Source organism: Macadamia integrifolia, chromosome 10 (assembly GCF_013358625.1).
Source record: "Macadamia integrifolia cultivar HAES 741 chromosome 10, SCU_Mint_v3, whole genome shotgun sequence".
Lineage (NCBI taxonomy): Eukaryota > Viridiplantae > Streptophyta > Magnoliopsida > Proteales > Proteaceae > Macadamia > Macadamia integrifolia.
Window position 1 is genome coordinate 24,500,378 of NC_056566.1, and position 27,410 is coordinate 24,527,787.

At 39.3% G+C, this 27,410-nt stretch overlaps 1 protein-coding gene across 1 annotated transcript; it reads left to right on the plus strand.

Annotated features, from left to right (window-relative positions):
- The first annotated feature begins 1,858 nt into the window (after positions 1-1,858).
- LOC122091993 (probable methyltransferase PMT7) lies at positions 1,859-26,948 on the plus strand. The gene is made up of 7 exons (XM_042662270.1): positions 1,859-2,220; positions 4,221-4,635; positions 11,799-12,088; positions 21,928-22,305; positions 24,088-24,334; positions 24,424-24,562; positions 26,465-26,948. Exons 1-7 carry the CDS (start codon positions 2,055-2,057, stop codon positions 26,621-26,623), a joined length of 1,794 nt encoding a protein of 597 aa, XP_042518204.1. The 5' UTR covers positions 1,859-2,054; the 3' UTR covers positions 26,624-26,948.
- The last annotated feature ends 462 nt before the right edge of the window (positions 26,949-27,410 follow it).

Here is a 27,410-nt window from a genome sequence, read left to right on the forward strand (position 1 = left end):
CCTTGTTATTGCTGATGGCAGTTATGACTGGTCTAATGGAGCTGCTGGATGGGCGTCTCTGTTATTAGTTAACTCTCAGTTTACTGCAGCGTATGTTAACAATGATTTTGTAGGGAATTCGCAAGGATCAGAGGTTCAAGGGGTTTATCAGGTACTGCAAGGAGCAAATTATCAGGGGTGGCCGCATGCTGCAGTCTGGATGGACTGGCAAGAAGTGGTAGATTGGCTAGTAAGAAGGAATGTGAAAGCTTGGCCCTGGGAGCTCTTCCATCTTCTTTTTGATGTACGTATCTTGATTAAGGGGTTTGAGTAGAGAATAGATCTATATAGCCCATAAGTGGGTTGCAAATTCGAGAGTACGTCGACTTTTGAAGGCTGTTCATGAAAATGTTGAATCCTTTTATTTATTTATTTATTTTTTAATGGGAAAAGGCTGGGTATGCCACCGGTATACCCTAAGCTAGCGCTCTTTATCTCTTTTCCGCTTTTTGAAATGACCTCCATATCCTTCCTGTATGATACTCCATCAGGTGCCCCCCTTGAGGTACTCCTATTTCCAAATTACAAATCAATTGAAGAACAGTTTGTCCAAAGTCCAATCGTTATGATATTGAAACCTGCTTTGCCATTCAATTCTATTTAAGGTCATATTTGGTTGCTTACTCCTGTGTGGGATTTGATTAATTAAAAAAATAATAAAAAAGAAAAGAAAAAGTCCAATCCTTCTTCCAAAGCTATAATTTCTTAAATACAGGCTAGGCCAAGGTATGTATACTTGCCCTAAGGGGTGTCAACCGGTCAATCCTAGTCGGTTTTGTCGGGCCAAATGGTTTTCACCACCTTAAAGACTTGTATAGTTAATGTCTATTTAGGTAATTGGACCTTGTAGGCCAAGGCATGGACATACTTTTATTTGATTGATTATTTACTAGTCCATATTTAGACAGTCTTTAAACAGGTTCAAACTCATTGGTCTATTGGTCTGGTGTTTCTTGCGTTAACTAGAAGGGTTCTTTCGCCCTAAATTATTCATTTAATTTGAACAAATTAAGAAAGTGGGTCTTTCGATCTAGTTTTCGATCAATCCCAGTCAGACTACTACCTTGCACCATGAAAGCATGGGGTTTGTAATCCTTTGGTGCCTAACCCCAATACCTTTACAATTGGTCAGGTCAATCTCGGCTACAGTCGATCAGTTTAGATCGGACCTACTGATGGATGCTAGCTTTTGATTCTAGGGTATCAATTCTGAGCCTGCACCGATAGGCCCCACCAAGTCCAATACATTTACGGCCCCACCTCAAGCCCGACACGTTTATTAAATAGGTGTTCACGGTGCAAGTAGCTAGCCCGTCGAGCGCATGACCGAACTGATACGTTTATATGTCCAGTTTGAACCAACTCATTGTAGCCCGACCCAACCCGACCCACTTTAATACTATATAAAATTCCTATTTGTCCACTACTAGTAAGAAACACATTAAGCTTTCTTAACTTTGCTTTGTAATAGGATTTGATTTAATTAAGCTTTATTTTGTAAGTTGTAAAGGTCATAATCCCCCGTTAAGACCTATTTAAGGAAGCCCGATATAGACAGGCTCGATTATAAATCGTACCATGAGTCCACGCCCCCCAAAGTTAGGCCCGTTTACTTAAACGGACGTTTGCGATGCAAGGCTTCCAATTGGCCAAACCCGATCCCGACAGAGACAGGCCCGACATGAACCGACCGATTGACACCCCTACCTGCCACAACCCGAACTCAAGTTTGGGCCTTAAACGGCCGGCCCGGCCCCCGGCCCAATAATCTCCACCGTCACAGAAATTTAATTAATTAATAATTAATGGATCTGTCGGAAAACATTGATACTTTTCCTATCTGCAACTCTTACGCTAACAGAGACTGAATCTTGAATGCTACAACGGTTCTACTTTCAGTAGAAAAGATGAAGATGAGACTTGTGAGAGAAGTCCGTGCTAAAGAGAAGAAATAGGAGTTGGAGAATTTCTTCTATTTTGATATAAACGAAAAAAGAAGAGAAGAGAAGAGAGCAATGGGTGTTAATTGGATCTCCGCGGCATTCGATTCGAAGACGGTGCAGTTGATCTTCCTAACCCTTCTTGTCATGGTTGGTTCTTTCTACACGGGAACCCTCTTTGGTAACAACAGCGCTGCCTACGTCCTTCAAGCAACCTCTTCCTCCTCCCTCACCTCCCCTGGTACTCTCTCCAGCAGACACTTCCTTACTCTTTTTTTTTTTGCTAAACCCTTACTCTTTCGTTATATTCAATGTTCGTTTTTGATTTGCTTAATGTGGAATCTGCAAATTGATGGAAACTGGAAAGGGAATTCGATCTTGAACAATATAAAGAATGGGGAACAAATTTCGTTATTATCTTTTAGGTGGAATTCAAACAAATTTGTCTTAATGAAGGAATTTTTAATTTAGAAAGTGCACTCTTATTGCAATGTGATATTCTGGTACAGTATTTCCAGCTTACTAGTTGATCTGGGTCTGCTGGAGGGCATCGAACTTTTGATTTCTCGAGTTAGTTTCAATTGTAGCATTAATGTTTATTGAACCTTCCGCATGGCGAAAAGTTTTTGTTGGAAATCGATCAATGACCTGTTTTGTAGAAAGAAAATTTGGGTGCTACCAACTCCATTACAATTAAGTAATTAAAATGGTAAAGATGGAGCACAAGACCTTGAATTCTGTTCAAGGTCTATGTTTGCCAAGGAACAAATAAATCCACAGAAAGCTCATGAATTGAAAATATGTTAAAAATATGGCTTACAACCTATCTGAGACAGAGTAGATAGGCACTACTTTTGGCTAGAAAATTCACTAAATCGTTCCAATAGAGTAGATAGGCAACGTAGTATCCAACGTATGCATATATCTGATGTCATGTAAAATCTCTGCAGATTCTGGACCAAATTTTCATAGAAAATTCACCTTTCCACTTCTTTCTAGCAAAATACTACATCTACTCCATCAAAAACCTTGAAGATCAACCGAGGGTTACAATTTAGTACTGTATGCTCTTGATTCTGTTAAATTGTTGGTTATCACTCTATTGGTTGCTGATTGTGATCCTAGTGAAGCTAACCATCGAATTGTTTAACTGTTTACTGGACTCAGAATTCTGATTTACACTATTTTATCACTATATTGGTTGCCATTCTTATTTTTTTATGAATTGATGAGTTGATGTGGCTTGATGTTGATTTTTGATGACTTGATGTACACTTTATGGTGATTTATTATGATTTGATGTATAAGTCATATTGATTTTTTATGACTTGATGTTGCTTATTGTTGATTTTTGATGTTATAGGGTATCTATTGTAGCATACTAAATAATGTTAGAAAATAGGGAAAATAAAAAATAACACATGGACGACTTGGGCTCTAAATCAATTAGACACCCCTCCGCCGCCTTGGGTCACCATGACGCTGTGACAACTATGCTCTTTATTTAGTTAGATTGGATTTACATTGGAATGTTTCTAGAAAGTTATTAGGTTGTAATCAGTTGTTATAAATAAAGAGAAGAGGCTGATACACAACCAACGATTGAAGTTTGAGAGAAAAAGAATGGCTATAATTTCTAGCTTCGAGAGCTGTGAGTTGCAGTGATGGTGAGAGGCCCAGGATTGAGATAGTCCCCTATCCCTTATTCCCTACTTCTTATTTCCTTCTCTATTTTCAGTTTTAATTTTCTGTTGAAGTCTGCTCGAAGAAGTATTTCTATTGCTGGACATCAATGTAGTGATCCTACCGTAGAGTTGGTTCTTGTCTGAACTTACCTCTACATTAATCTTTGTAATTCAATTTCCCACCTTGAATTTGTGCTTATCACTGGTTTTGTACCTATGCATTTGTTTTTCAATGTTCCACGTCTGAACTATCTCAATCTGCAATGTGTAACTCCTTAGCTAAATGCTAAAATTGAATCCAAAAACCGAAATCCAAATTGGTTTCAAGCATATTTTCCTGTTCTTAAGCTAAAATATTTCAATCTAGTACTCTGTAAGCTTGTCCATAGATTGTGAAGGGGTCACCTCAACTATTTAGTATATGCTTTGTCAGTTTTTAATACATCAAAGCTGGTCTCTGGTCTACAACAGTTTCTAGTGGGTGCTTTTATACTGCTGAATGTTTAGAACTTTTGGGTGCTGTTAAATCTTACAAATCTATCTTTCATACTTGCAGGTCATTTAAAGTTTACAAACAAAGTTGTTCTTACTTTTAGGAGAGCACCTCTTTTAATACCTAAAACCGGGATGAACATATGCCCCTTAACATACAATGAGTACATCCCCTGTCATGATCCTTCTTATGTAAAAGAATTGCTCCCAACTCTAGATATTCATAGAAGAGAAGAACTTGGCAGGCACTGCCCTCCATTTGAAAGGCGATTGTTTTGCTTGGTTCCCCCACCAGAAGATTATAAAATCCCAATAAGATGGCCAACTAGTAGGGACTATGTGTGGCGCAGTAATGTGAACCATACACATCTGGCTGAAGTCAAAGGAGGACAAAACTGGGTGCATGGGAAGGATAAATTGTGGTGGTTCCCTGGTGGTGGCACACATTTCAAGCATGGGGCTTCAGAGTATATCCAAAGGTACCTATCACTAACCTTCCAAGATATTTCTTATACCTCTGCTAAACAACTGCTCTTCGATCCCGATCTGCTGCCTTTGCACAACTGGCACTGGCTCTGTCGATGCTGCTGGCCTTGACCAGTCCACTATAATGGTTGGATTAAAAAAAATCCTACCATCCCAAGAAGCTGATGTTGGTTGTTGGCCTGGCCCGTAATTCTTCCTTGTTGACCCTCACATATTTCTTGTATTGGCATTAGTACTACTTGTTTGATTATACTTCTATGTAGCCTCTATGTAGCAGGCAGGCACTGCAGAATAGGTCCTTATCTAACTTGAAATAACTGTTGACTTGACTTTCTAAAGATTTTTCAACATTATGAACTTATCAGGTGCTTTTGAACTTTGCTTTGGGGTTTGAACTTTGAATTTCTATGTTAATTTTTTTAATTAAACTTGGAGTTTGTCCAAGTTCTCCATTAGAGGAAGTATAATACTTCTCCTGGTGTCAATAATTTTTATTTAGAAAGACATGAAGAGTAAAATAATCAAAGACATGGAGTAAAATGATCCAAGTGAAAATCAATGATACATAATGTAGCTACCTGTGGGCTGTGGCAGATATGTTCATGCGTAATAGTATAAAAATAATGCTGCTAGAGTGCCAGGCAATAGTTGGACAACTCTTACAGTTACATTGCTTTGGCTCCAGTTTCCGGAACTGGTGAACTGGCTAATGTTTGGGTTAAGAAGACTTTATAAGCACATGTTGCCTTGTAATAACTGGGAATTACAGGATTTCAGTATTTTGTATGCAAGCTACTTAATTTTACATTCTATCTGCCTTAATACTTCCTGCAAATTAGATATTCACCATGCACATAGTAAAATTAAGCAAATAGTTCTAGAAGGTTCTTGCAGTCTCTGGGTGAAGTTTAGTGGAACAATTGGTGGCATGGGTGATAATAAGGTTTGATTGATTGATGTAGGCTGTAGAGGTTGACTTTATCTTTGGTGGGAACAAAGAACACAGATAGTTGAGACTTGAGAGCTTGCAGCTGGTCCTAGACTTGACGTCAGGTCAGAAGCATGCAATAGAAGAAGGGTAATTGAGAAGAAATAGGAGAGTGGAATGATGAATTTTTGGAACAGAATGACATAATAGAACAGGAACAGGTTTCTGAAGATTTAATCGGTAGTATGGGAGGTTTGTGAATTAAAAATTAATGAAAAAAGTATGGGTTTTGAAGAATAACAAGAGTTGAAGATGAGCTATTTACTTTTGGAACAAATCAGTGGTTTCAATATTGTCACGCATATTCTGGGATGGTCACTTTAAGGTGTGGAACCTAGTCTTGCAGAAAGCAAATGATGGATTAGTGGAAGAATTAAGGATCCAATCTAAGGTAGATGTCTTGGAGTTGGGCCATTGCAGTTTCTGTCTGTGGAAGATCCTTAGGCAATTCTCCATGGGGTGTTTGTAAATTCCATTGTTTAGTTGTTAATTTCAGCATTAGAAACCCTCTCCTTTTCCTTTTTCTAATTAAAATGCGGTAAGACCGCAAGGGTATGAAGAAGGAGATTATGGTTAAAATACTCATAGCATTCCTCTTTCCTTTTGGTGTTTAGAGATTTTCTTGATTAAAAAAATGAGATTGGGGAGTTGTTATATTTGAGTGATTATAGTCAAAGTGAAAGGGGATGAACTGGATTTCTTAATGGTAGAGGTAGGTAGATAACGCAGAGTTTATTTAATGGGGAACCGAATGATTGTGGAGGAAGGATATCGGATGTTTGATACTGTAGGAAGGATTACGGATTGCATGGTGGAGAGTCCGATCCCGGGGTGGGTTCATATTGGTTACATGGGGTAGCCTGCTCCCTTCTCGGGGTCAGCTACATGGTCCTGTTGCACCATGCAACTCTATTTAATTCCATGTTTGTCGTCCTTTCATAATTGACAAAGGCCTTTCATGGGTCATGCCCTTTTAAACCCTTTACTGTTTTCCCTGTGCATCCTTGATGCCTGATGGTGTGCGACTGTGCGTTGCACCTTAGTGTTGTTTTATGGTTGTCTTTGTTGGCAACCCGGTCACATGGCAGTGATGATGTGGCCAGTTTGGGTGACATGGATGGAAATGACGACATGGTAGTGTCCAGTGTCACCGATGAGATAACAAAGACGTTTGGTATGCATGGAATGGTTTGATACATCCTTAGTATGTGGTGCCAGTTTCTGGGTCAAAACTGGCAAAATTGGCTTATTTACGCTCGGGGGAATTTTCGGCAGTGAAAATGACATTTTTGGAAGATTGTTTTTTCATGAAAAATATAGATTGTAATTTATCTAGTCCAGTGCATCTGATTTTGTTGCATTCCGATACCGTATGAAGAAGTTACGACATTTGCGGCAGTCGAGGGCAGTTTCGACATTGAAGATGAATTTTTTAAAGGAAGTGTTCTCCATGTAACAATACGACAAAATCCAATCTTTTCAACGGTTCTGATTTCATCGCGTTCCAATTCCGTATGAGAAAGATGCGTCATTGGAAAGGTCTAGGGGTATTTTGGTCTTTTTACATGGTTGATTCAGATCATTGAGTCTTCTGGAAAGTCGTAGAACGTCCAATTACGGTTCCTACGCACTTCTTTTCATCTCGATCGGATATCGTATGAAAAAGTTATAAGTGTTTCCGTAAAGCCGGTTTGAAAATCCAAACCGAAAATTCATAAGTATGCTCTCGGTGTTGGGTGGATTTTTCGGAATTTATTTTTGAAATTTGAAGGGCTTTTATGTAATTTTGAGATTTTGAATGTCTTAGTTGATAAGGGGTGTTTAGCACTGGAAATATGAAGGCAGGGGCTTATGTGTATATAAGAGAATCAGAGGGATCCTTAATACACGGCTCAGATTGAGCCACGTCGGTCAGATTCAGATCTGACGGTTTGTGCAAGAGCTTGCATTGAAGATGCTTACCCGAGGCTTGCCATTGGTGGAGTGTATTAGATATGATGGTGTGGCGCCTCACCATATTGAGTCTTGATTGTGTGTAGCGCATGTGCATAGAATCTATAAAGAGATTCTCCATATCTTGATCTGAGCCAATCATATCAGATCGGTTCCGATCTAACGGTCAAGATCGATGGAGCTTTATTAAAGTTAGCCAATAGCGTACCGTAAAACTCGCTACACCAACCAATCGGTGATCGACAATGCGTCTGACATTGTCAGCGCATACGTCATAGAGATTCAAAACCTATGGTTTAGATCTATTGTCCGTTGGTTTAATCGGACGGCTCAGATTAAGAGATACCTTTTGATGAGATTTACGGCCAGATCTGCACCTCTGTTGCACGCACCGCCGGTGTACCCTACGCCACCCCTACGAAGATTCCATTTCTCATTGCTCCAACTTCAAATGGTCATATCTCCCTCATTTTAACTCAGATTTGGGTGAACCAAGTTGCTACTTCGTTTTTTCAAGCCCTACATTATGGAAACAAGAAAAATGAGTTTTGAGTGAAGGAAGGCTACGGTTTTGGCAAGAGAAGCTTCCCCCTCTTTGTTGGTCTTTGAATGAACATGAATACTTGATGATAAATGTTCTTAGGCCATTAAAGGAGGTAAAAGAGGTCGTTGAGGTGTGTTAATGATGCATTAACTCAAAGCCAAGGAGGAAGAGAAGAAAGCAAGGATGTGTTTGCTTTGGAGAGCAAGAAGCCAAGGAGAGAAGGTGTGAGCACCAAACTTGTTAGTACAAGTTTTCAGTCATCCCAAGCAATCGATTGTGAGATTCTGTAACCTTTGATTTACATTATATGCATGTATGTATGTTAGGGTTAGTTGTGGATGAATGTATACATGCTAAGTTAGTTGTGGATGAACTGTAAGCATGCTAGCTAGTTGTGGATGTATATGCTAGGCAGAGCTTGATTGTAGGGCATTGATATAAGCCCAAATTTACTGTATTATTTGTTGTGCTTAGTGGGTGCTAAGCACCGGGAGTGGGTGCTCCCGTGTAGTGGGTGCTACACATTGTACCGGCACTGCAAGTGCCATCTCAGCTTCGGCTTGAGAAAATTGGGTGTGGGTGCTCCCGACTGTGGGTGCAGTCAAAAGTAGTGCATTGAGTAGGTATGAAGTCTTTACAGGCACTACTCCGGGGATGTAGGCAAATTGCCGAACCTCGAAAAAACCCTGTGTTGTGGGTGCTTGTTGTTTGCATTTTATATTGAAGTGCGTGGAATGTGGAATGGGTGTGCACATTTGGAAGTGCTTATGAGAGGCTAAGTGTGTATACGACTGTGTGCAAACAGGGACAGGTATATCAAGTTTTTCTTGGCCAGACATCAGACAGGTTTTGGGGGATCGGAATTGGACTCACTGATTCACCCCCCCTCTCAGTGACTGCCGGGTTACAACACTTAGAGCAATTTGTTGGTGGAATAAAGGGCTTGCTCTGTCCTCTTCTCTCTCTCTCTCTCTCTCTCTCTCTCTTTCTCTTGGGGGAGTTTATTTGTATAAGAATTAAGAGGAATCAAGCATGTATTCGTCTATGGACTTGGGGTGGCATTACTTTTGGACTCTGATCTTAATATGTAGCTCTCATTGTAATAGTTGAGAGCTATATATCATGGATAGGACCATAGTAATTTTAGGGATGGGATAAAATTAATCTTGGAGGTGGTTGAGTATAACTTGCTTCCTAGAAGAAGTAATATTATAGAAAACTGCAGTCATCATTCAGCACGATGATTGAGATCCTCCCCCTTTTTATCTGCCGTTTGGAATGCATTGCCTTCCATTGCCAAAGGCCTCGTGGTAGGGGAGATTTGATTGTATATTTAGCTTCTTCTATCAGCCATTTCAGCTCTAATTCAGCTTGGGACTTCATCAGAGACTTGTGGCTCCTTGTTTCCATGGCACTAGATAGTTTGGTTCAAGGGTTATTATCCCTCGTCATAGCTTCTTTGTTTGGCGGGACCTCAACACAGCCATTCCTCATCCATTATGTTTGCACCTTCCCCTCTGCAGTTTGGAAAGGTCTCTTCGGCAATGGTTGGCCAAAAAGAAGAAGAATTCTCCCTTTAACGAGAGAATGGATTGTGGTGGATATGGCTTATGCCGGAAAGTCAATTTGTGATGTTGTTGGTGAGCTAGTATTTGGTGTTGCCATCAATCGTGTTTGGATGGAGCGTAACCTCAGAAGATGGTCCTCTAGCTCTAGATCCTTTGGGTTTGCCCATCTCTTTAATGCAGCGCTCTGCCCCCCCCCCCCCTGATGGTTGGGTTTTGCTTTGCTTTGTATTGTTATCCTATAATTTCCCTTCCTCTTTCCCTCTTATAGGGACTCCTCGTCTTTCCTCCTCCTTTTGATAATGAGTTCTTTATTCACCCAAATTTTTTTTATAGAAAATTTGGAATATATGCTTAATATATTTTTATGTACTGGTACATAGAATACTATAACTTCATATGTAAATATAGGGCAACCATTATTATGTTTATAATAAGGATAACATGCTTTATTAAACTATTAAGCTACAACATGCAAGTATTCTTTCTGTATCTTTGGATTCAAGATAGGAGATATATTTTCTTAAATAAAAAACGCAAGAAAGTATTGATGGCTATTTTTAAGTGTTATAGATGAATGAACCCTAGGTGGGACAGGTTTCTATCATATGTATTTGCAGCATGCTCCATTTTACTCCTAAAATTTTACTCTTACCAATAAAGGTTGGGGGGGGGGGGGATCTTTGTATTAAAATGTATATTTGAAGTTGCTGAAAATGATGAACATTTAGTGGTGTTTCTACCTTTTTCTTTTTGGGATAAATAAATAAATTTATACCCAAAGCAGAAAAGAAAATACAAGGGGAAAAAATTGGGGGCGGGGTGGAGGGGAGGCTTAAGCCAACAAGGATAAGCCAACCCCAGGGGGAGCAAAACAATAAAGCATAAAAAAACTAAAGCACCAGCAGCTAGAGAAGACGAAGGGGGAATCAACAACCAGGGGCAGCAACCAGGGAAGAGGGGAGGCAGCGGGAGGAGAAGGGGGGCTTCAAGTGTTGGGAGTGGAGATAGTCGGAAAGTTCTAAGAGGCAATGATGTGCCTGCTTCTAAGGGAATTTGGGACAGGGCAGGTGCGGAGGGTGTGGAGGGATTGGATTTTAGAGGTGACATCAAGGAAGATGGCTATCCAAATCCTGTCTAGAGAACAGGAGTTGGATGACCATCTATGGATGTTACGCTCCATCCAAAGGTGCTTAATGGTTGCAGAGAAGGTAGGTTTACCAATGGTATCACAAATGGAGGAGCCCACAAATGTCATATCGGTCCAAATCCATTCCCTATCAAAAGGGAGAATAGGTCTTCTGGAGGGCCAGCACCGAGACATGATAGTTTTCCAAACCAAGGAGGAGAGGGGGCAGGAGAAGAAAAGGTGGGAGATATCCTCTAAGCCAAGGGGCAAAGACAGTAGGAGGGATTAACAGGGATGTGGCAGTGGATGAGGAAGGATTGAGTCGGGAGGCAGTTGGAGAGATATCTCTAGACAGTGAAGCTGTGGCTGAGAATATGACCCTTGAACCAAATGAGATTTCGTTAAGGAACAACAGGGCTAGAGGATCTCACAAAGGACCAAGCAAAGGCAGAAGAGAACAACCCATTGGAAGAGGGGAGCCAAATGCATTTGTCTTCCCTGCCTCGGTGACCAGGAGGGATGGGAGGGAGAGAAGACCAGAGATCCGCAAGAGGGGGGGGGGGTGGTGGAGCTTCTACCTTAATTATACAACATTCTCCACAATTTAGTTTGTGACTCGTCTTTGGGTTGGATCTGCTACATTGTCATTTAATGAAGCTTGTTGGCATGCATTGCATTTACAATAGTTTGAAAATGTGGCACTGCTACTTCTCTGAGTGTTCAAACTACTGGATCTGGTGTCATGTTATTTGTAGCATGCAAAATGCATTGTTGACTTCCACATATATGATGACATGCTATGGTGCAACTATTAGTTTTCCTTATGTGAGGCAGTTGATTAAATTGCTACTCTTGGGATTTTAAGCCCAATTGCTTAGATCATGCCATCATTTTGTATATTGTTGGCTACATGTGGTCGTAGAAATATCTCCAAGTTGTTTTAGTTGAGTTCAATTTTTTCTGCGATGCTAGTGCAGGTTAGGAAATATGACAACTAATGAGACAGGTGATCTCCGTTCAGCTGGGGTGGCTCAAGTTCTTGATGTTGGTTGTGGGGTTGCCAGTTTCTCAGCTTATCTACTTCCACTGGACATTCAAACAATGTCCTTTGCTCCGAAAGATGGGCATGAGAATCAGATTCAGTTTGCCTTAGAGCGAGGAATTGGTGCAATGATTTCTGCATTAGCCACAAAGCAGTTACCACTTCCAACTAATTCATTTGACATGGTCCATTGTTCACGGTGTCGTGTTGATTGGCATGAAAATGGTAAATTTTTTTTAATTCCTATATGTGATTGTGGAAAAGACCTGCTTGTGATAATCCTGTAATTCTCAGTTAAAAAAAGTTACATGATGCACTTGTCATTCTAATTTTACTATCTTTTTAGATCAAGATCAATGTGGTGGTGAACATGCTGGAATATCATGTTGGACTAATTCATTGTATCAAATGATAACATTAATTATTTCACCCTTTTTTTTTTTTTCTTTTTTTTGTATTGATTATTGAACCACCACCATTTTTTAGTGACGGTAAAAAAATGCAACAGTATCGCTAAATAAAAATCGGTAAGTATAAAATTCTGTATGGAGGCTCAACATTTTAGTTTGGGCTATAGGTTTGGTTCTTCATATGAGACTCCAATCCATATCTTGAATGATAACTTCTGTATTATTAGTTATTACCTTCTATCATATGGCCATTGGAACTGAAGCCCACCCATTTCATCCATGCATATGCCCTGTTATTGCAGAATATAATGAGTGTGACTGCCTTACAATGGCTTGGTAGTAAACTGACACACTGAGGTGCATTGTATATTTGTATGGATTGGTCAGGTGGTGAAGTTGGCATGTACAGAGGAAAAGGTGTAAGTAGACTCCCCAGTCCTATGCCACATAATGAACCAATTTATTATCCTCACAATGTGCTTCTTCAGGGTTTCAATTATAAGGTCTCTACCCAATCCGACCATAAATTCAAATCCTTTTACCTCTGAAGAAACAATTCAAATTAATTCAACTTGACTCAACCTAACTCAACGAAGCCTTACCCAACAAATGAGGTTGGCTACGTGGAGCCTGTTATGTCATTCGTCTTTTGTTGTCAAACCCAATCCATGCTGTTTTTTCTCACTTCTCCTAAAGTCATTTTAATGCCTTCCTGTTGCTCTTTTAGCAGCCCTAATGTGAATCAGAAATCCTCCTTAACGGTGCATTTGAAGATCTTCGTTGTATGTGACCACGCCACGCCATGCCACGCCATGCCACTTGAAACGACTCATCTCAATTATCATGTATTGGAGCTACTTTTAAATTACCTCTAATGTGTTCATTTCTTATTTTATTTTTTCTAATTTTATCATTCATCCATCTCAGCATCCTGATCTTAGCTACAATAACTTTATTTATATGTTGTTTTTTAACCTCCCAACATTCAGCTCCAGAAGTCAATTTTAGTTTTATAGTTGTCCTATAAAAATTTCCTTTCAATTTTATTGGGATGCATTGATCATAACAGCACTTTAGAAACACCTAACCACTTCATCATTGTATGTGTTAATATCTTTGTCAATTTCTCATTCTTTGTTTATGATTGAATCACTTTGAGAGTTTGAGGTATCTACTTATTGCCAATTCTAACTTCTCCACTTTCAGTCCATAGACCATAGTTGTTAAGGTGTTGCCTAGGAATCCCAACGCCATTTGTTGGAGGGTGCCTTGGTCTCTTGGGCACCTTGTTGGTGTCACCTTGACGTCTAGGCCCTAGTTGAAATTTACGGTAGTGGAAGAGAGTAATAGAAGATGAGAGAAGAGGAGACTGAGAAGGTTGTGCAGTAATAACTTGGGGAAGAATTGATTTCTCTTCCCTATATTCATTCACTTGTTTATATTATGGGAATTACGTGTATACCCCTTATTGACGTAGATACGCACCCATGGAGCGATCCATACCTATCTGGGTATCTAGCAAGAGATGAACCGGATCCATGTTGGTTTTGGGTCTAGTAGGATTTTAGAAATTTACTTTATTTAAGAAGATTGTATATGATTTTATTTTATTCACTTTATTTTAGCAAGTTAGGTACACGTAGGATTTAGAGAGTTGATTTGCAATTTGCTTCCTTGTTTAGGGTAGTTTCTTATTTTAGTTGAGTTATTTTGTGTCTTTTATTTTCCTTTAAATTGGTTGTAACCAATAGACAAGTTAGATTGAAGAAAATATGAATTGAGTATTTGTGAAGCATGCGAGCATGTGTGAGCGGTTCTCTCCCCTCCCTTTTCTTAGTGCGATTTCTCCCTCTCCCCAGCAACTCTGAGACCCATCTCAGGGATTCTTCCTTATCCCTACCGGCCCTCCATAACTTATGCTAACATAAGGTAGCCTAGGGAGGTAAAAGGGACGAAACACAATACAAGATAACCCAAAGTACTCTTATTACATAAACTCTAACACTCTCCTCAAGCGGGAGAATAAATGTCATACATTCCTAGCTTGCATTGAATTGGCGAGAGATGAGCCTATGATGAAGATAGCAGCCAATTGGTCACCTGTTTTCATAAATGGAATGCAGATGTAGCCAGAATCAATTTCTCCTTTATGAAATGTCAATCCACCTCAATGTGCTTGGTTTAGTCATGTTGCACAGGATTGTGGGATATACTTATAGCAGCTTTATTATCACAATAGAGCCTTAGAGGCTCCTCAATATCAAATACCAACTCTTGGACCAGCCTTTTCAACAAATGGCTCTAAATTCTGCCTCTGGACTTAATCTAGCTACAATAGGCTGTTTTTTGCTTCTCCTTGTAACCAGTTTACCACCCACAAATGTGCAATATCCTGACATAGACATTCTGTTAGACGGATCTTGCCCAATCAGCATCAATGTGGCCTTCAATCCTCAAATGGTTGTATCTAGTGTACAATAGCCCTTTGCCTGGGGTAGACTTATCTGAGAATGCGATACACGACATCCAAATGCCCACTCTTGGGAGCATGCATAAATGGACTCACCACCCAATTGTTGAGGTGATATTTGGGCGAGTTAAAGAGAGCTTCCCCACTAATCTTTCTTACTTCCTTGCAACAATAAGGGACCGTCCACAATCTTCTCCTAACTTGTGATTTTTCTCATAGGATAGTTTGTTTATGACACAAGATTCATGTTTCTTTCAAAAAATCCAGCACAAACTTCCTTTGACATATATTTATTCCCTTTTGTGACAGCAATAATTTTCTTATGGACTTTCGGAAATCTTTTTCATGTAGCTTGGCAAGGAAAATTTGAGTCATGGGTACGTGACCCTTTACATGTGAGACCTATTGCTCATGCAATTTGGGATCCTTATTATGGTCAATCGGCTGTGGAAGCCTTTACTCGAGGGGGCGCTCTCGGCCTAGTGAATATCACTTGCTTTGACACTTCAATTCCCAAGAAGTATTTCAAGGGACCAACGCCCTTGATCTCGAATTATTGAGCTAAGGAAGACTTCAATCATTTTATCTCCTTGTCAATTTCATTTACCACAATGTCATCCACATAGACAATTAGAGCTTTGATGGTGCCATTATCTTGCTGGGTAAACAAAGTATGGTCAGCTTGACTCTGGGTATATCCATTCTTTAGAATAGCCAATGTTAAATTCTCAAACCAAGCCTGTGGGGACTGGTTGAGGCCATACAGAGCTTTCTTAATAACTCACATCCCTTTAGCTAAGGGAAACTTGAAGCCTGGTAGAATTTGCATAAACACTTCCTCTTCCAAATCACCATGGAAAAATACAGTCTTCACATCTAGTTGATACAATGGCCAGTCTCTATAGTGGGCCAACTAAAAGTATAAACATAGTTGTAGCAAATTGAAAACAAAAGAGAAAGAGAGAACAAGCTTGTTCACCATTGCAAAGCTAGGGATTGACTATTAGACCACTTTGGAAGAGAACCATTCCCTTAACCATAATAAAAACCAAGCCATTGCATTTACAATATGCTGGTTACAAGGCTTTGTATAGGTAATTAATGATCCATAATTCTTGCAAGAAATTCAATTTTTTTACTCTAAAAGGAATTCCTAATATGGCTTGTGAGAATATACTAACCTTGTAAACAAGCACCTATGTGATAAGAGTTGTTGAAGGTACCTAAATCATGGTCTAGCAACCTAAGTCTAATAACAGTAAAAGTGAAACTAACTTACGAATCAACACTACCTCATTATCCCATGGTGCAGTTGACAGTACCACAGGATACACTTTTAACACACTGATTACAATTTAGTGACTCCTATGAGTGCTGGACCTTTTTGTAAACAAATAGGTACTAATTTAGGGATGGAATCTAAATAAAACTCGTGTAATTAAAATTTCCAATAATTTAGTGACTCCTATGAGTGCTGGACCTTTTTGATCATAACATTCTGTATACTGGTCGCCATTGCAAGATCTTGGTCTTGTTGGAAAATTAACTCAGCAATCTTTTAAGGGGCACTAAAAACACATTGAAAAGATCAGTTTTGACCTTGTAAGATACGTCTCCAAGGGGAACTAACAGAAATAGCCCAGTGTACTTTAATCTTGTGCTTCCAACCTCCAAAAACTGATCTAAACTAATGGTCTGTGACAAATCCTGAAACCACAGCAATTCTTCTCAAGGATGCTCCCATGTCGTATTGCCTCTTGAAAGAATCGTGTCCTCAGTGCCTACTTCCATGCCCTTTGTGATGCAGTTGCATGATGGACTTAGAAAAAAAAAAAAATCTTTCGATTTGATTTTCTTTTGTTTTAGAAACAATTTTCTTTGAATTTAGCTAGCTTATAATTTTAGAATAGTTTCTTTTTCAATAGTTGCCATTAATTGTTTGATTTTTCCTTTATATTGGATATGTAAACAATGGAGAAGTTTAGTTTTCAGTTTTTGATTTGAAGAATAGAAATTTGTTTAAGAGTTTTGGTATGAGAACCATGGCTGCTGATTTCCCCTTCTTCCTCTGAAAATTTCCCATCTCTTCTCTTCCATTCTTTTGCTTCCCCTTTATTTCTTCTCCTTCTTTTTTTAAATTTCTGGTTTTTTCTTCCCTTACCCTGTTCTGGGCGACATTACCATACCTGAAAGGAGGCATCACTGCAGCTTTGTCTCCAATCGATTGACTCTAGGATTTGGGTCAAAGGTAGCATATACCTAGGCGACTTACCCCTTGGAGTTTCTAATCTTCACGTTTCTTATGTGGTGAGAAATCAGAACAACAAACAGACTGAACCCTAGCTTCTGCCAGATTCAGTTGTAGGTTTCACTATAGGTCTGATTGGGAGTTTTTGAGACTTGTCGAACTTGGACTTACACTCCTCTTGCTGTTGAGATCCATTCCCTGAAACCTGAGGTCGAGATTTGCTGTCCAAATCCTTCTTGTTCTACCGCCTGCTCTCCTCTCTTAGTACTGGTTTCAGTTTATCATGGAGAAGAAGATCAGTTTTTAAAATTACATAAAGACCCCTGGCTGGACTTTATTTCAGGTTATACTCCCCTTTCTTTAAAAATTCAGAATAAGCCCTTATATTAAAAGTTTTTTAGTTCTAGAACTACCTAGTTGTCATATAATTATTTCTAAGGCTCTGCTTGTTTCTGAAATTACAAGAATACCCTTCAACCATTAAATTTGAGACTTTTAGTCATTCTTGGGACCCTAAGCAATCCGATTTCAGTCCTTGGAATCTGGATCCGCATCAAGTGATACCAGAGCAAATTTCCCGCACTTCTCTAACTATGACAGGTAACGTTACCAATGCTGAGTTGAACAAATTGTATCGTGAGGTACTTGAAAACCAACAGAAAACTAATGCTAGGATTGAGAAGAATGAGGCCAAATATGACAAGTTCATGGACAGCACTCAAGGTGCCCTCGCTAAGATTCTTACCTTTATGCAAAAGTCTGAAACACGAGTCGATGAAGGACCATCTACACCATCTCCTCAGTTTAATGCCTTACGGATTGAAGGTACACCTCATCAAGTGCAACGTGATCTAGTTATACCCCAAGATGTTATCCTTTAATTTTCTGACAGAGATTATGGCATCAAAGTTGAGGTTCCAGAGTTCAGTGGTGAAAAGGGTACTGAGGAATTTCTTGACTGGCTTACCAAAGCTGAGAGGATTTTTGCATATGTTTCTTCCAGACGTGAAGAAGTGTGAACTCATCCTCACCAAGTTTATGGGGTATGCATGTTCATGGTGGGATGATGTACTGCATGCAAGGTTTGTCAGAAGACTTGGACCCGTTACCAATTGGGAGGTCATGAAACAGATCCTGATTGAAAAATTTGTTCCTCTTAATTATGAAAAGGTAATGTTCCATAAATTGCTTAACTTGCAACAAGGTAACAAGGATGTGGATTCCTACACCCTTGAGTTCCACAAGTTGTCTTCAAGGTGTCGACTTCAGGAAACAGACCAGCAACGGGTGATGCGATATGTCAGTGGGTTAAGTACTGAGATTCGACTTGAGTTGGCTAACACTGATTTCTGGTCTATTGAGCGGCTCATGCTAAGATAGCTGAAGAGAAGTCCATTTATTGGAAGGGTATGCTCAAGACTTTTTCAGTTTATAGACCTCCACCACGTATAGAGGAAAAGAAGCCTGAAGCTCGCAGAGTTGAAGAGAAAAGGTCAGAGTTCAACAAGGATAGTGTTGGGGTGAAGAATATCATATGCCATAGTTGTGGCGAGAAGGGTCACTATTCTAACAAGTGTCCCAACAGGACTCGTTCTGTGAACATAGCAGAGAAGCAGCCGACAGAGGAGGGAAGATGAATCTCATTTATATCCTTATCTCCTCGAGGACGATGATATTGTCGATGATGAAGATGAGGATATAGAAGCTCATTCAGCTAACCTTTCATCCTTTTCAAATAGATTGATAAGGCTCCTCTCTTCAGACAGAAGGGTACTCTCCTGCACAGCTCTGACTCTACTGATATTCATGCAGTTGTTGATCCAGGGGCAGAAGCAAATTTTATATCTGCTGAATTTGTTCAAGCACACAACCTTCCACAGACGCAGCTTTCCAAGAAGATTCATGTGCGAGGTTTTGGACCCACAACTCGAGAAGAGGCCACTGCAATTGTTTGAGTACACTTACAATTTGGGCCATTACAGTACCATGTAACGTGTTTGGTCATCCCATTGGCGCACTGTGACATTCTTCTAGGGCAACCTTGGCAGCGACATGCAGACATTCTCTACGATGGTGCACGGAACACCATCAAGGTGAAGCAAGGAGGTCGTATGTACTTAATGAGGCCTCATGCATTATCAGACATGCCACGTCGTCGACTGACTCCTACTCCAGTGACACGTCAGCCTACTCTCCCTCCTCTTGGTGTTATGTTCCCATCTTCTACTTCGAGATACGTGCCACCTCATCAGCGAACAATTTACAAGGGTATCTTGGGAGCACTACCTAACTCGACGGAGTCGAGTTCTTTTAAAACCGGGAGAGCTGATGCAGTTACACGATGGACTTAGAAAAAAAAAATCTTTTGATTTGATTTTCTTTTGTTTTAGAAACAATTTCCTTTGAATTTAGCTAGCTTATAATTTTAGAATAGTTTCCTTTTCAGTAGTTGCCATTAATTGTTTGATTTTTCATTTATATTGGATATGTAAACGATGGAGAAGTTTAGTTTTGAGTTTTAGATTTGAAGAATAGAAATTTGATTAAGAGTTTTGGTATGAGAACATGGCTGCCGATTTCCCCTTCTTGCTGCTCTAAAATTTTCCCATCTCTTCTCTTCCATTCTTTTACTTCCCCTTTATTTCTCCTCCTTTTTTTAAATTTCTGGTTTTTTCTTCCCTTACCCTGTTTTGGGCGACATTACCATACCTGAAAGGAGGCATCACTGCAGCTTTGTCTCCAATCGATTGACTCTAGGATTTGGGTCAAAGGTAGCATATACCTAGGCCACTTACCCCTTGGAGTTTCTGGTCTTCACGTTTCTCATGTGGTGAGAAATCAGAACAACAAACAGACTGAACCCTAGCTTCCGCCAGATTCAGTTGCAGGTTTCACTACAGGTCTGATTGGGAGTTTTTGAGACTTGTCGAACTTGGATCTACACTCTTCTTGCTGCTGCGATCCATTCCCTGAAACCTGAGGTCGAGATTTTCTGTCCATATCCTTCTTGTTCTACCGCCTGCTCTCCTCTCTTAGAGCCCGTTTGGTATCGTTTCTATTCCAGAAACGCCGTTTCGTGTCAAAAACGAAAATTTCAGTTTCTGTGTCAAAATGCAGTTTTTAAACGAAAAAATGGTGTTTCAAAATTTCAGATTTTTATCGGGTACGATATTTTTTTATTTTTTTTGTAAAATGGAATGGAATTGGGAGGACGGAACTCAAAAATGGAGTTCCGTCAAATCTCGTTTTTTCAGTTTTTGTTCCAAAAAAACAGAGACAGACCATAAGTGCACCAAATAGAAGATTCCGTTTTTTCGTTCCAATAGAACTAAAAAACTCCAAAAACGTTTTTTTAGAACGATACCAAACGGAGCCGTAGTACTGGTTTCAGTTTATCGTGGAGAAGAAGATCAGTTTTTAAAATTACATAAAGACCCCTGGCTGGACTTTATTTCAGGTTATACTCCCCTTTCTTTAAAAATTCAGAATAAGCCCTTATATTAAAAGTTTTTTGGTTTTAGAACTACCCAGCTGTCATATAATTATTTCTAAGGCCCTGCTTGTTTTTGAAATTACAAGAATACCCTTCAACCATTAAATTTGAGATTTTTAGTCATTCTTGGGGCCCTAAGCGATCCGATTTCAGTCATTGGAATCCGGATCCGCATCACTTTGGCTGATACAACTTTATCTAATCACCTCTTGAATTCTAGAAGTGGAGTCGTCCTAGCTTTTTTATGGCAAAATAACTAAATCCCTGCCCTTTGGCTGTTACAGCTTTATCTAGTCACTCTTGAATCCTAGAAGCAGAATCGTCCTAGCTTTTTTTATGGAAAAATAATTTCCATCTTGCCAAGGTGAAGTTTCTTTTTTTTCCCCAGCTCCCCACTAGAAGTTTCATGGGGATTTCTCTGTTCTTTTTCAATCTTCTGTCAACACAGCGTGGCAGTTTACTGATGGGAATGCTAAAGACTGTACTCTTGATAACGGTAGTCCTTCCACCAACAGACCAAAGTGAAAAATATCTTGACTTATAAGTTAAAAGTCTACTCTCCACTTTTTTCTGGAATTGTATCCTAACATTATTAGCCTAGCTGTGGCACCCATGTGATGCAATTTCACTATGAGAGCATCACAACTCCCTTGAACATTTGTTACTCCCTCATCATAATCATCTCTCTCTCTCTCACTGTTCTTAGTTCTATGATTTTGTTTACTGCTTGAATTTATTATTTTTTATATTCTGCATTATTCTACCTCTCTAAAAAATTTCATTTTCTTGCCGAATGTCTCATATTTCCATTTTTTTTTTTGGGGGTGGGGGGGTGGGGGAGGGGGTGGCATTTTTGCACATTCCACGTTAAGCTAACCTAATAGACTGATGAGGAAAAAATCTGTCCATGGTAACAGAAAAGGAATATGATTAAGGCTTATAAGATTCAGTCACATGATTATAATTATTAGTGGAATGAATTCAAGTTTGGTGGAGGTGCAACTCTAGAACCCATAGTTGAAATGAAAGAGGACATCATGTATTGGTCAGGTGTCAAATTTGGAGCCCCTAATACAATCATATGGCCCTTTTAGTATTGCACAATATCCTTGTATTGTCATTGGTCCAGATTTGTGTTAATTATTTAATTTTTTTCCTTTTTTCTTAATTTTGACACTCTCTGAGACTGGTTGGGCTCAAATTTGGCACATGAGTAGGAGAGAATGTGGCCTACTTGTCACAAAAAAACTCAAGTGTTCTTTTGCACCGGCTTGTAAGTGTGAGGAGAGGGAAGAGACTTCTATACAAATCTACTCTCTCAATCTGCATCCTATATGTGCAGAATATATTGGACTAGAAATTGTTCGTTTTGATACATTTACAGAAAGTGTTGTTGTGGTGCAATAGTGTAGGTTTTCTTATTGTCGTTGTTTTGTTTTGCAGATGGTGTGTTGCTCAAAGAAGTGGATCGTCTTTTGCGACCTAAAGGATTTTTTGTGTATTCTGCTCCACCTGCTTATAGAAAAGATAAAGATTATCCACTGATATGGGACAAGTTGGTAAATCTGACTTCGGCAATGTGCTGGAAACTCATTGCTCATCAGGTGCAGACAGCAATCTGGATTAAACTGGAAGACCGTTCATGCCTACAGCACAATGCTGAGCAGAAGCTATTGAATTTATGTGATGATGATTCTAAGCCATCATGGAACATACCACTGAGAAACTGTGTAACGCTTACCAGTGGGGAAGCAGATATTAAGACACTCCCACCTAGACCACTGCATCTTTTAGTTTATACAGAGAGTCTGAACAATATAGGTTTGTCCATTATCTGTTTGATCTTATCGATTTGTCTTGTTTCCTCAATATCCTACATCAATTCTTCTCTATGAAGCATGAGCAACTTGGTCATAAGAGTATCTAAAAAGGAAATCAGAAGGTTTCTTTTTTGTACTTATGGCTTATATTTTTACCTTCCCTCTTCTTCGAGTGGGTAAATGTTTTTTGTATTCTTACCATAAGCAGTTACACATGGAGTTTGTCCTTGCCTTGCTTTGAATAATTCTTTTTCATTTTTTTACATCAACATTCAAGTTAGGTGGCTTTCACTTATTCAAAAGGTTATTGATTAAGAAAAAATATGAGTTGAAATAAGAGAATGAGAGAATGAACACTTTAACAATATGTGAAATTTTACTTGTTTATGTATTACTTATTCAGTTGATTATGCTAGTATTTCTATATCAAACACTTCAAGGATGTTGTCTTTTGTGGCTATGATCTCACTAAGTCGGTGATTGTGCGATTGTGCTTGTTGTCCATACCGTAACCTAGATTCAGAGGCTGTCTTCTGATCTTCTCCCTTTTTATAGTTCTTCATTCTTCTCAGTGAAATTACGGTTATCTATCAAAAGTAAGGCAACAATAACTCTCAAACTAACAAAGAAACAATGAAGTTTTCTTGTGTCCATCATCTGAAGTTCGGATGTCATGTATGCCAATCTGCGCAAGACTAGTAGGTTCTTGGAATGCCTCAATATGCCAGTCATGTAAGTCATTCACTGAAGCTCACTCCCAACTGTGTATCTTATTAAAGGAAATTCTGCTATTGTTCTGCTGTGTGTGATCTAAAGCATTGCATCTGACTTCCTATAATGTTACTTGAGGAACCTGTTTCAGCCAACAAATTATTACATGCTTCATCTGATGGAAAACCATCATGTTGAGGAAGTCCAACTGATAGCAAGAGGAAAGCAATTTGAAAGTTAGGGACGGACCAAAATATTGGTCAGATAGAACTTGTGAGGGGCCATCACTTGGTGCGATGTTAAAAAGCTTAGGCTGCCAGCTGGGAAATGTGGGTTCAAGTCTTGAGTGTGGCCACTGTGTGCAAAATATTGGCAAAGGTTAGGACTGTCTCCAATCACCTCTCCCAGGACCCTGCGAAGTTGTGACTTGCATTGGGCTACAGCCCCTTTAAATGGTTAGAACTTTCGCACAAGGTATTTCTAGCTCTCCATTTTTGCATGAATATCAGCTTAACTCAGGCAATCCTAGCCATTTAATGGAATTAGATATTTAACCTTGAAGTTATAGTCGATACTTTTATTTCTAGCTCTCCAGTTTTGCACGAATATCAGACTCAGGCAATCCTGGCCATCCAATGGAATTAGATATTTTACCTTGAAGTCATAGTTGGCACTTCTATGTATTGTGAAAATATCCCCAGGCCACTCTGATTTACAAAACCAACTAATGACATCAAACGATGCTACAGCTAGTTTCCTTCAAAGAGAATAAGATAATCTGAGAGAAGAGCAAGAATCTACACCCAATTGACAGTCTTTTTTCATTATTCATGGCATTGTCTTTCTTGTTCATTGAAGTCTTGGTTCAAATGTGCCTTGTTTGAGCTCCTTCTAGTCATCCAACTTTCTTAGAATATTTTACCTGTAGGACTTGGGATGGGCCAGTCGGTTTGCCTCTTGTTGACTAGTCATTTCCAAAGGGATTTTTTGTGCTGTATATATAGGTGTCTTCATTTTTCACTGTGTGAGATATACTTTTTGGATGTGACGTATTTGATGAATTTCCTTACAGGCATCAGTCGAGAAGAATTCATCTTAGATACAGATTTCTGGCAAAATCAAGTTCAACATTACTGGAGGCTGATGAATATTAATAAGACGGATATTAGAAATGTCATGGACATGAATGCTTACTGTGGTGGATTTGCTGTGGCTTTGAGTACATTTCCTGTTTGGGTGATGAATATAGTTCCTGCAAGTATGAACAATACCTTATCTGCTATATACAACCGAGGCTTGATAGGTGCTTTTCATGACTGGTAATGTTTTTGCCATCTCCACTATATTTCTTTAATATATTACTCAAAACCTTTTATATTGACAGCATTGTTATTTATTATGTGCTTAGGTGTGTGCCCTTCTCGACATATCCACGTACTTATGACTTGATACATGCCAACCATCTGCTCTCTCACTATGAAGGTAACAAGGGAGGTTGCTTACTAGAAGATATAATGCTGGAGATGGACCGTGTTCTTCGTCCTCAGGTAAAATTGTTTTCTGATGTTGTCCTTGAGGCGGTGAAGAGAAAAAACGACAGCCTTAACATACCATACTTAGCCCTGGAAAGTTTTTGCATTATCAGTTGGGGGTGAGGGTGGGGGGGGGGGTGGTGGGAAGAGAATCATTTGCAAGAGATATGGCAAAAGAGCAATCAGCTCAAACAACTATAATAAGTAATTGCCCAAGTAGAATACCTCTCTTAGTTATCTGAATAGATATAGTTCATCGCACACTTCATTGTTACAACGAGGAATAAATCACTAATCCATTGGAATACATTTGGGTCAATAGCAAAGTGAGAAGATAGAAGGAAGACTGAAAGAGTCCTTGATAAAAGCTTAGTAAAAAACTAGGAGGTACACGGGTGCCTCTCATACATAACACATACACACACAGACACACACACCCAATTTGGGCAGATCTTAGAGCTAATAGTAAGAAGTTTCAGGTATAAAGGCTACAGATTTGTATGAATTTCAAGAACTTATAGATGCTTGAATTTAGATTTCCGCATCACTAAGAAAGCTAATATAGGATTGCTGAAACATTTGGACCAATAGACATTTTTAGGGTTGCCATGTGTATATAAATCTTGCAGTTTGCATTTGCAAACGTTGCTGGTCATCTCTGCATCAATGCCTATGTATATCATATTTGGGGATGTCATTAGTAAACCCATGTCACATTAGTGTTTTGGCCACTGTTTGAACCTTACAATTCTGCTCTTACATTAGGGTTGTGTGTCAATTCCACTCTTATATTAGGGTTGTGTGTCTGACTGCATACAAGAATGTGCATAAATGAAAAATAAACTAAACATAACATAGCTATTATAATAAGGAACGGTTTTGGTAGGTGGTGATTGTGCAAAAATGGTCAGTGCTTAGACCTGCCATTGGGGGCCAGAAATTTTGTCGACCGGTAGATTCCCAAGGTCCCTTGCTGACTTGTCAAGATTCAGCCTAAGATGGCCAAGTGGAAAAACAAAGCATGGAAAAATCCAGAACTACCACGAGGTTGCATGGACATACGCTGGAGTAGATTGGAAAGAAAATGATTGAATTTGAGGCAGAATTTGACATGTGGCCTTTTTAGACCATTTCCTAGATATGTAAGAGTTAGAATTACGACTCCACTCTTCCACATGTCAGAGCAACTGCAACTCCCCCCCCCCAAAAAAAAAAAAAAAAAAGAATCCACACACCACACACCAATTTTATCCATGGGTTGTTGACTACAACTTTCACCTAATAAGTAACTTGATTTCTCATAGACCTGTAGAGAAAGGCTTACCTTCACAACCCCACCCTTTTGAGCCTGGAAGATTCTTATAGTCAAACCAACCTGTGGACGGGAAGCCCCCCCCCCCCCCCTCACCCACCCACCCTTGATTTAGTCATATATCAAAGTTTCGGGTCCATCTCCATGTATGGCTTTCCATTTTAAGATTTCTAACCTTGAATTCTGTTTGAAATTAATTCAAAGTTGCAAAGTTGAATTTAACAATTCTCAAAGCTTTGTATTTCCACCATGAAATCGGATTGGGCCCAACCTTGACAGATTGATAGATGATGACATGGACAAAATGTCCACAAAATTTGAGCACCAAAGGAACTGCTATATGGCAGAAAGTGGCACCATGGAGGCAGGCTTCTCTCCATGGTCGGTGGAGGAAACTGTTGCCATTATATAACTCCAATAGACATTGGAATGTGAGGTTGGGAAGTACAAATGATGTTCACCACAGACGATTGTGTAACCTTCATGCAACCTTGTGGGGAATGATAGGTTCACAAGATTTTGGCATTTGATATCATTTTGCAGTATTTTGAGGTTTAGTGAACTGCAAATGACTCAGATTTCTTAAGCAATCTTTAATTGTGCAGGGATTTGTTATTATCCGAGATGATGAATCTGTTGTCTCAAGAATCAAAGACCTTGCAGCAAAATTTCTTTGGGATGTCGAATCACATCTGCTAGAGGATAAACAAAAGAAAATGGAACATGTGCTAATTTGCAGAAAGAAGTTTTGGGCAATCGTGTAAGCTATTTATTTATTTATCTGAAAAATAGGTTTTAAATGCTCCCAGTACCTAGATTGTATGACAGCCATTTGGAAAATTGGATACATGAGGTCTAGCTTAAGATTCCTATGCGACCACCCTTTTGTTCTTTCACCTTTCTCTGTCCTTGTAGAACGATTTGAGGTCTGTAAGTGCTTTAGTTATTTATCATATGTATATGTTTTTTCAGTTTAATGTGTACATGATAGGAAGAACCTTAAATTTTGTTGTTAATGTTTGATGTTATGCTGTTTTAGCTTCCAATTTTAATCTAACTACCTAATGCATGAGTATAAATTTAATATTACATGTAAGACTTGATTTGTTGTATTAGAGATTTTTCTAATTGGGGTTTTTTTTTTTTTGGGGGGTGGGGGTGGGGGAGGATTACTAGTGCAAGGTGAAGCTGTGCAGATATGATCCTGCTACTGTTGGCACTTGATCCCAGGTTGGGGCCGGAAGGCAGCACTGACTTTCGAGGATAACTAGCTTTCACCTTCTATTCTACCCTGTTTTTCAGAAAAAAACTGTTAAGGTCACTGTTTTTTTGGGGTCGATAACTCGGTTAGGGTTTCATTTTTGAAAATAAGGTTATTGCTGTCAGTGGGGGAGGTCTGTTCAAACAGGAAACATTCAAACTGTTGACTAATTGATCTCTTCTCCCATTCTTTGCTTCACTATTTCATTTGATAAACTTCTCCAGCAAGTGAATCCTAGAAGTGTTTTTAACAGTCTCTCAAGCTTGTGCTTATGTGGCCGACCGTACTGT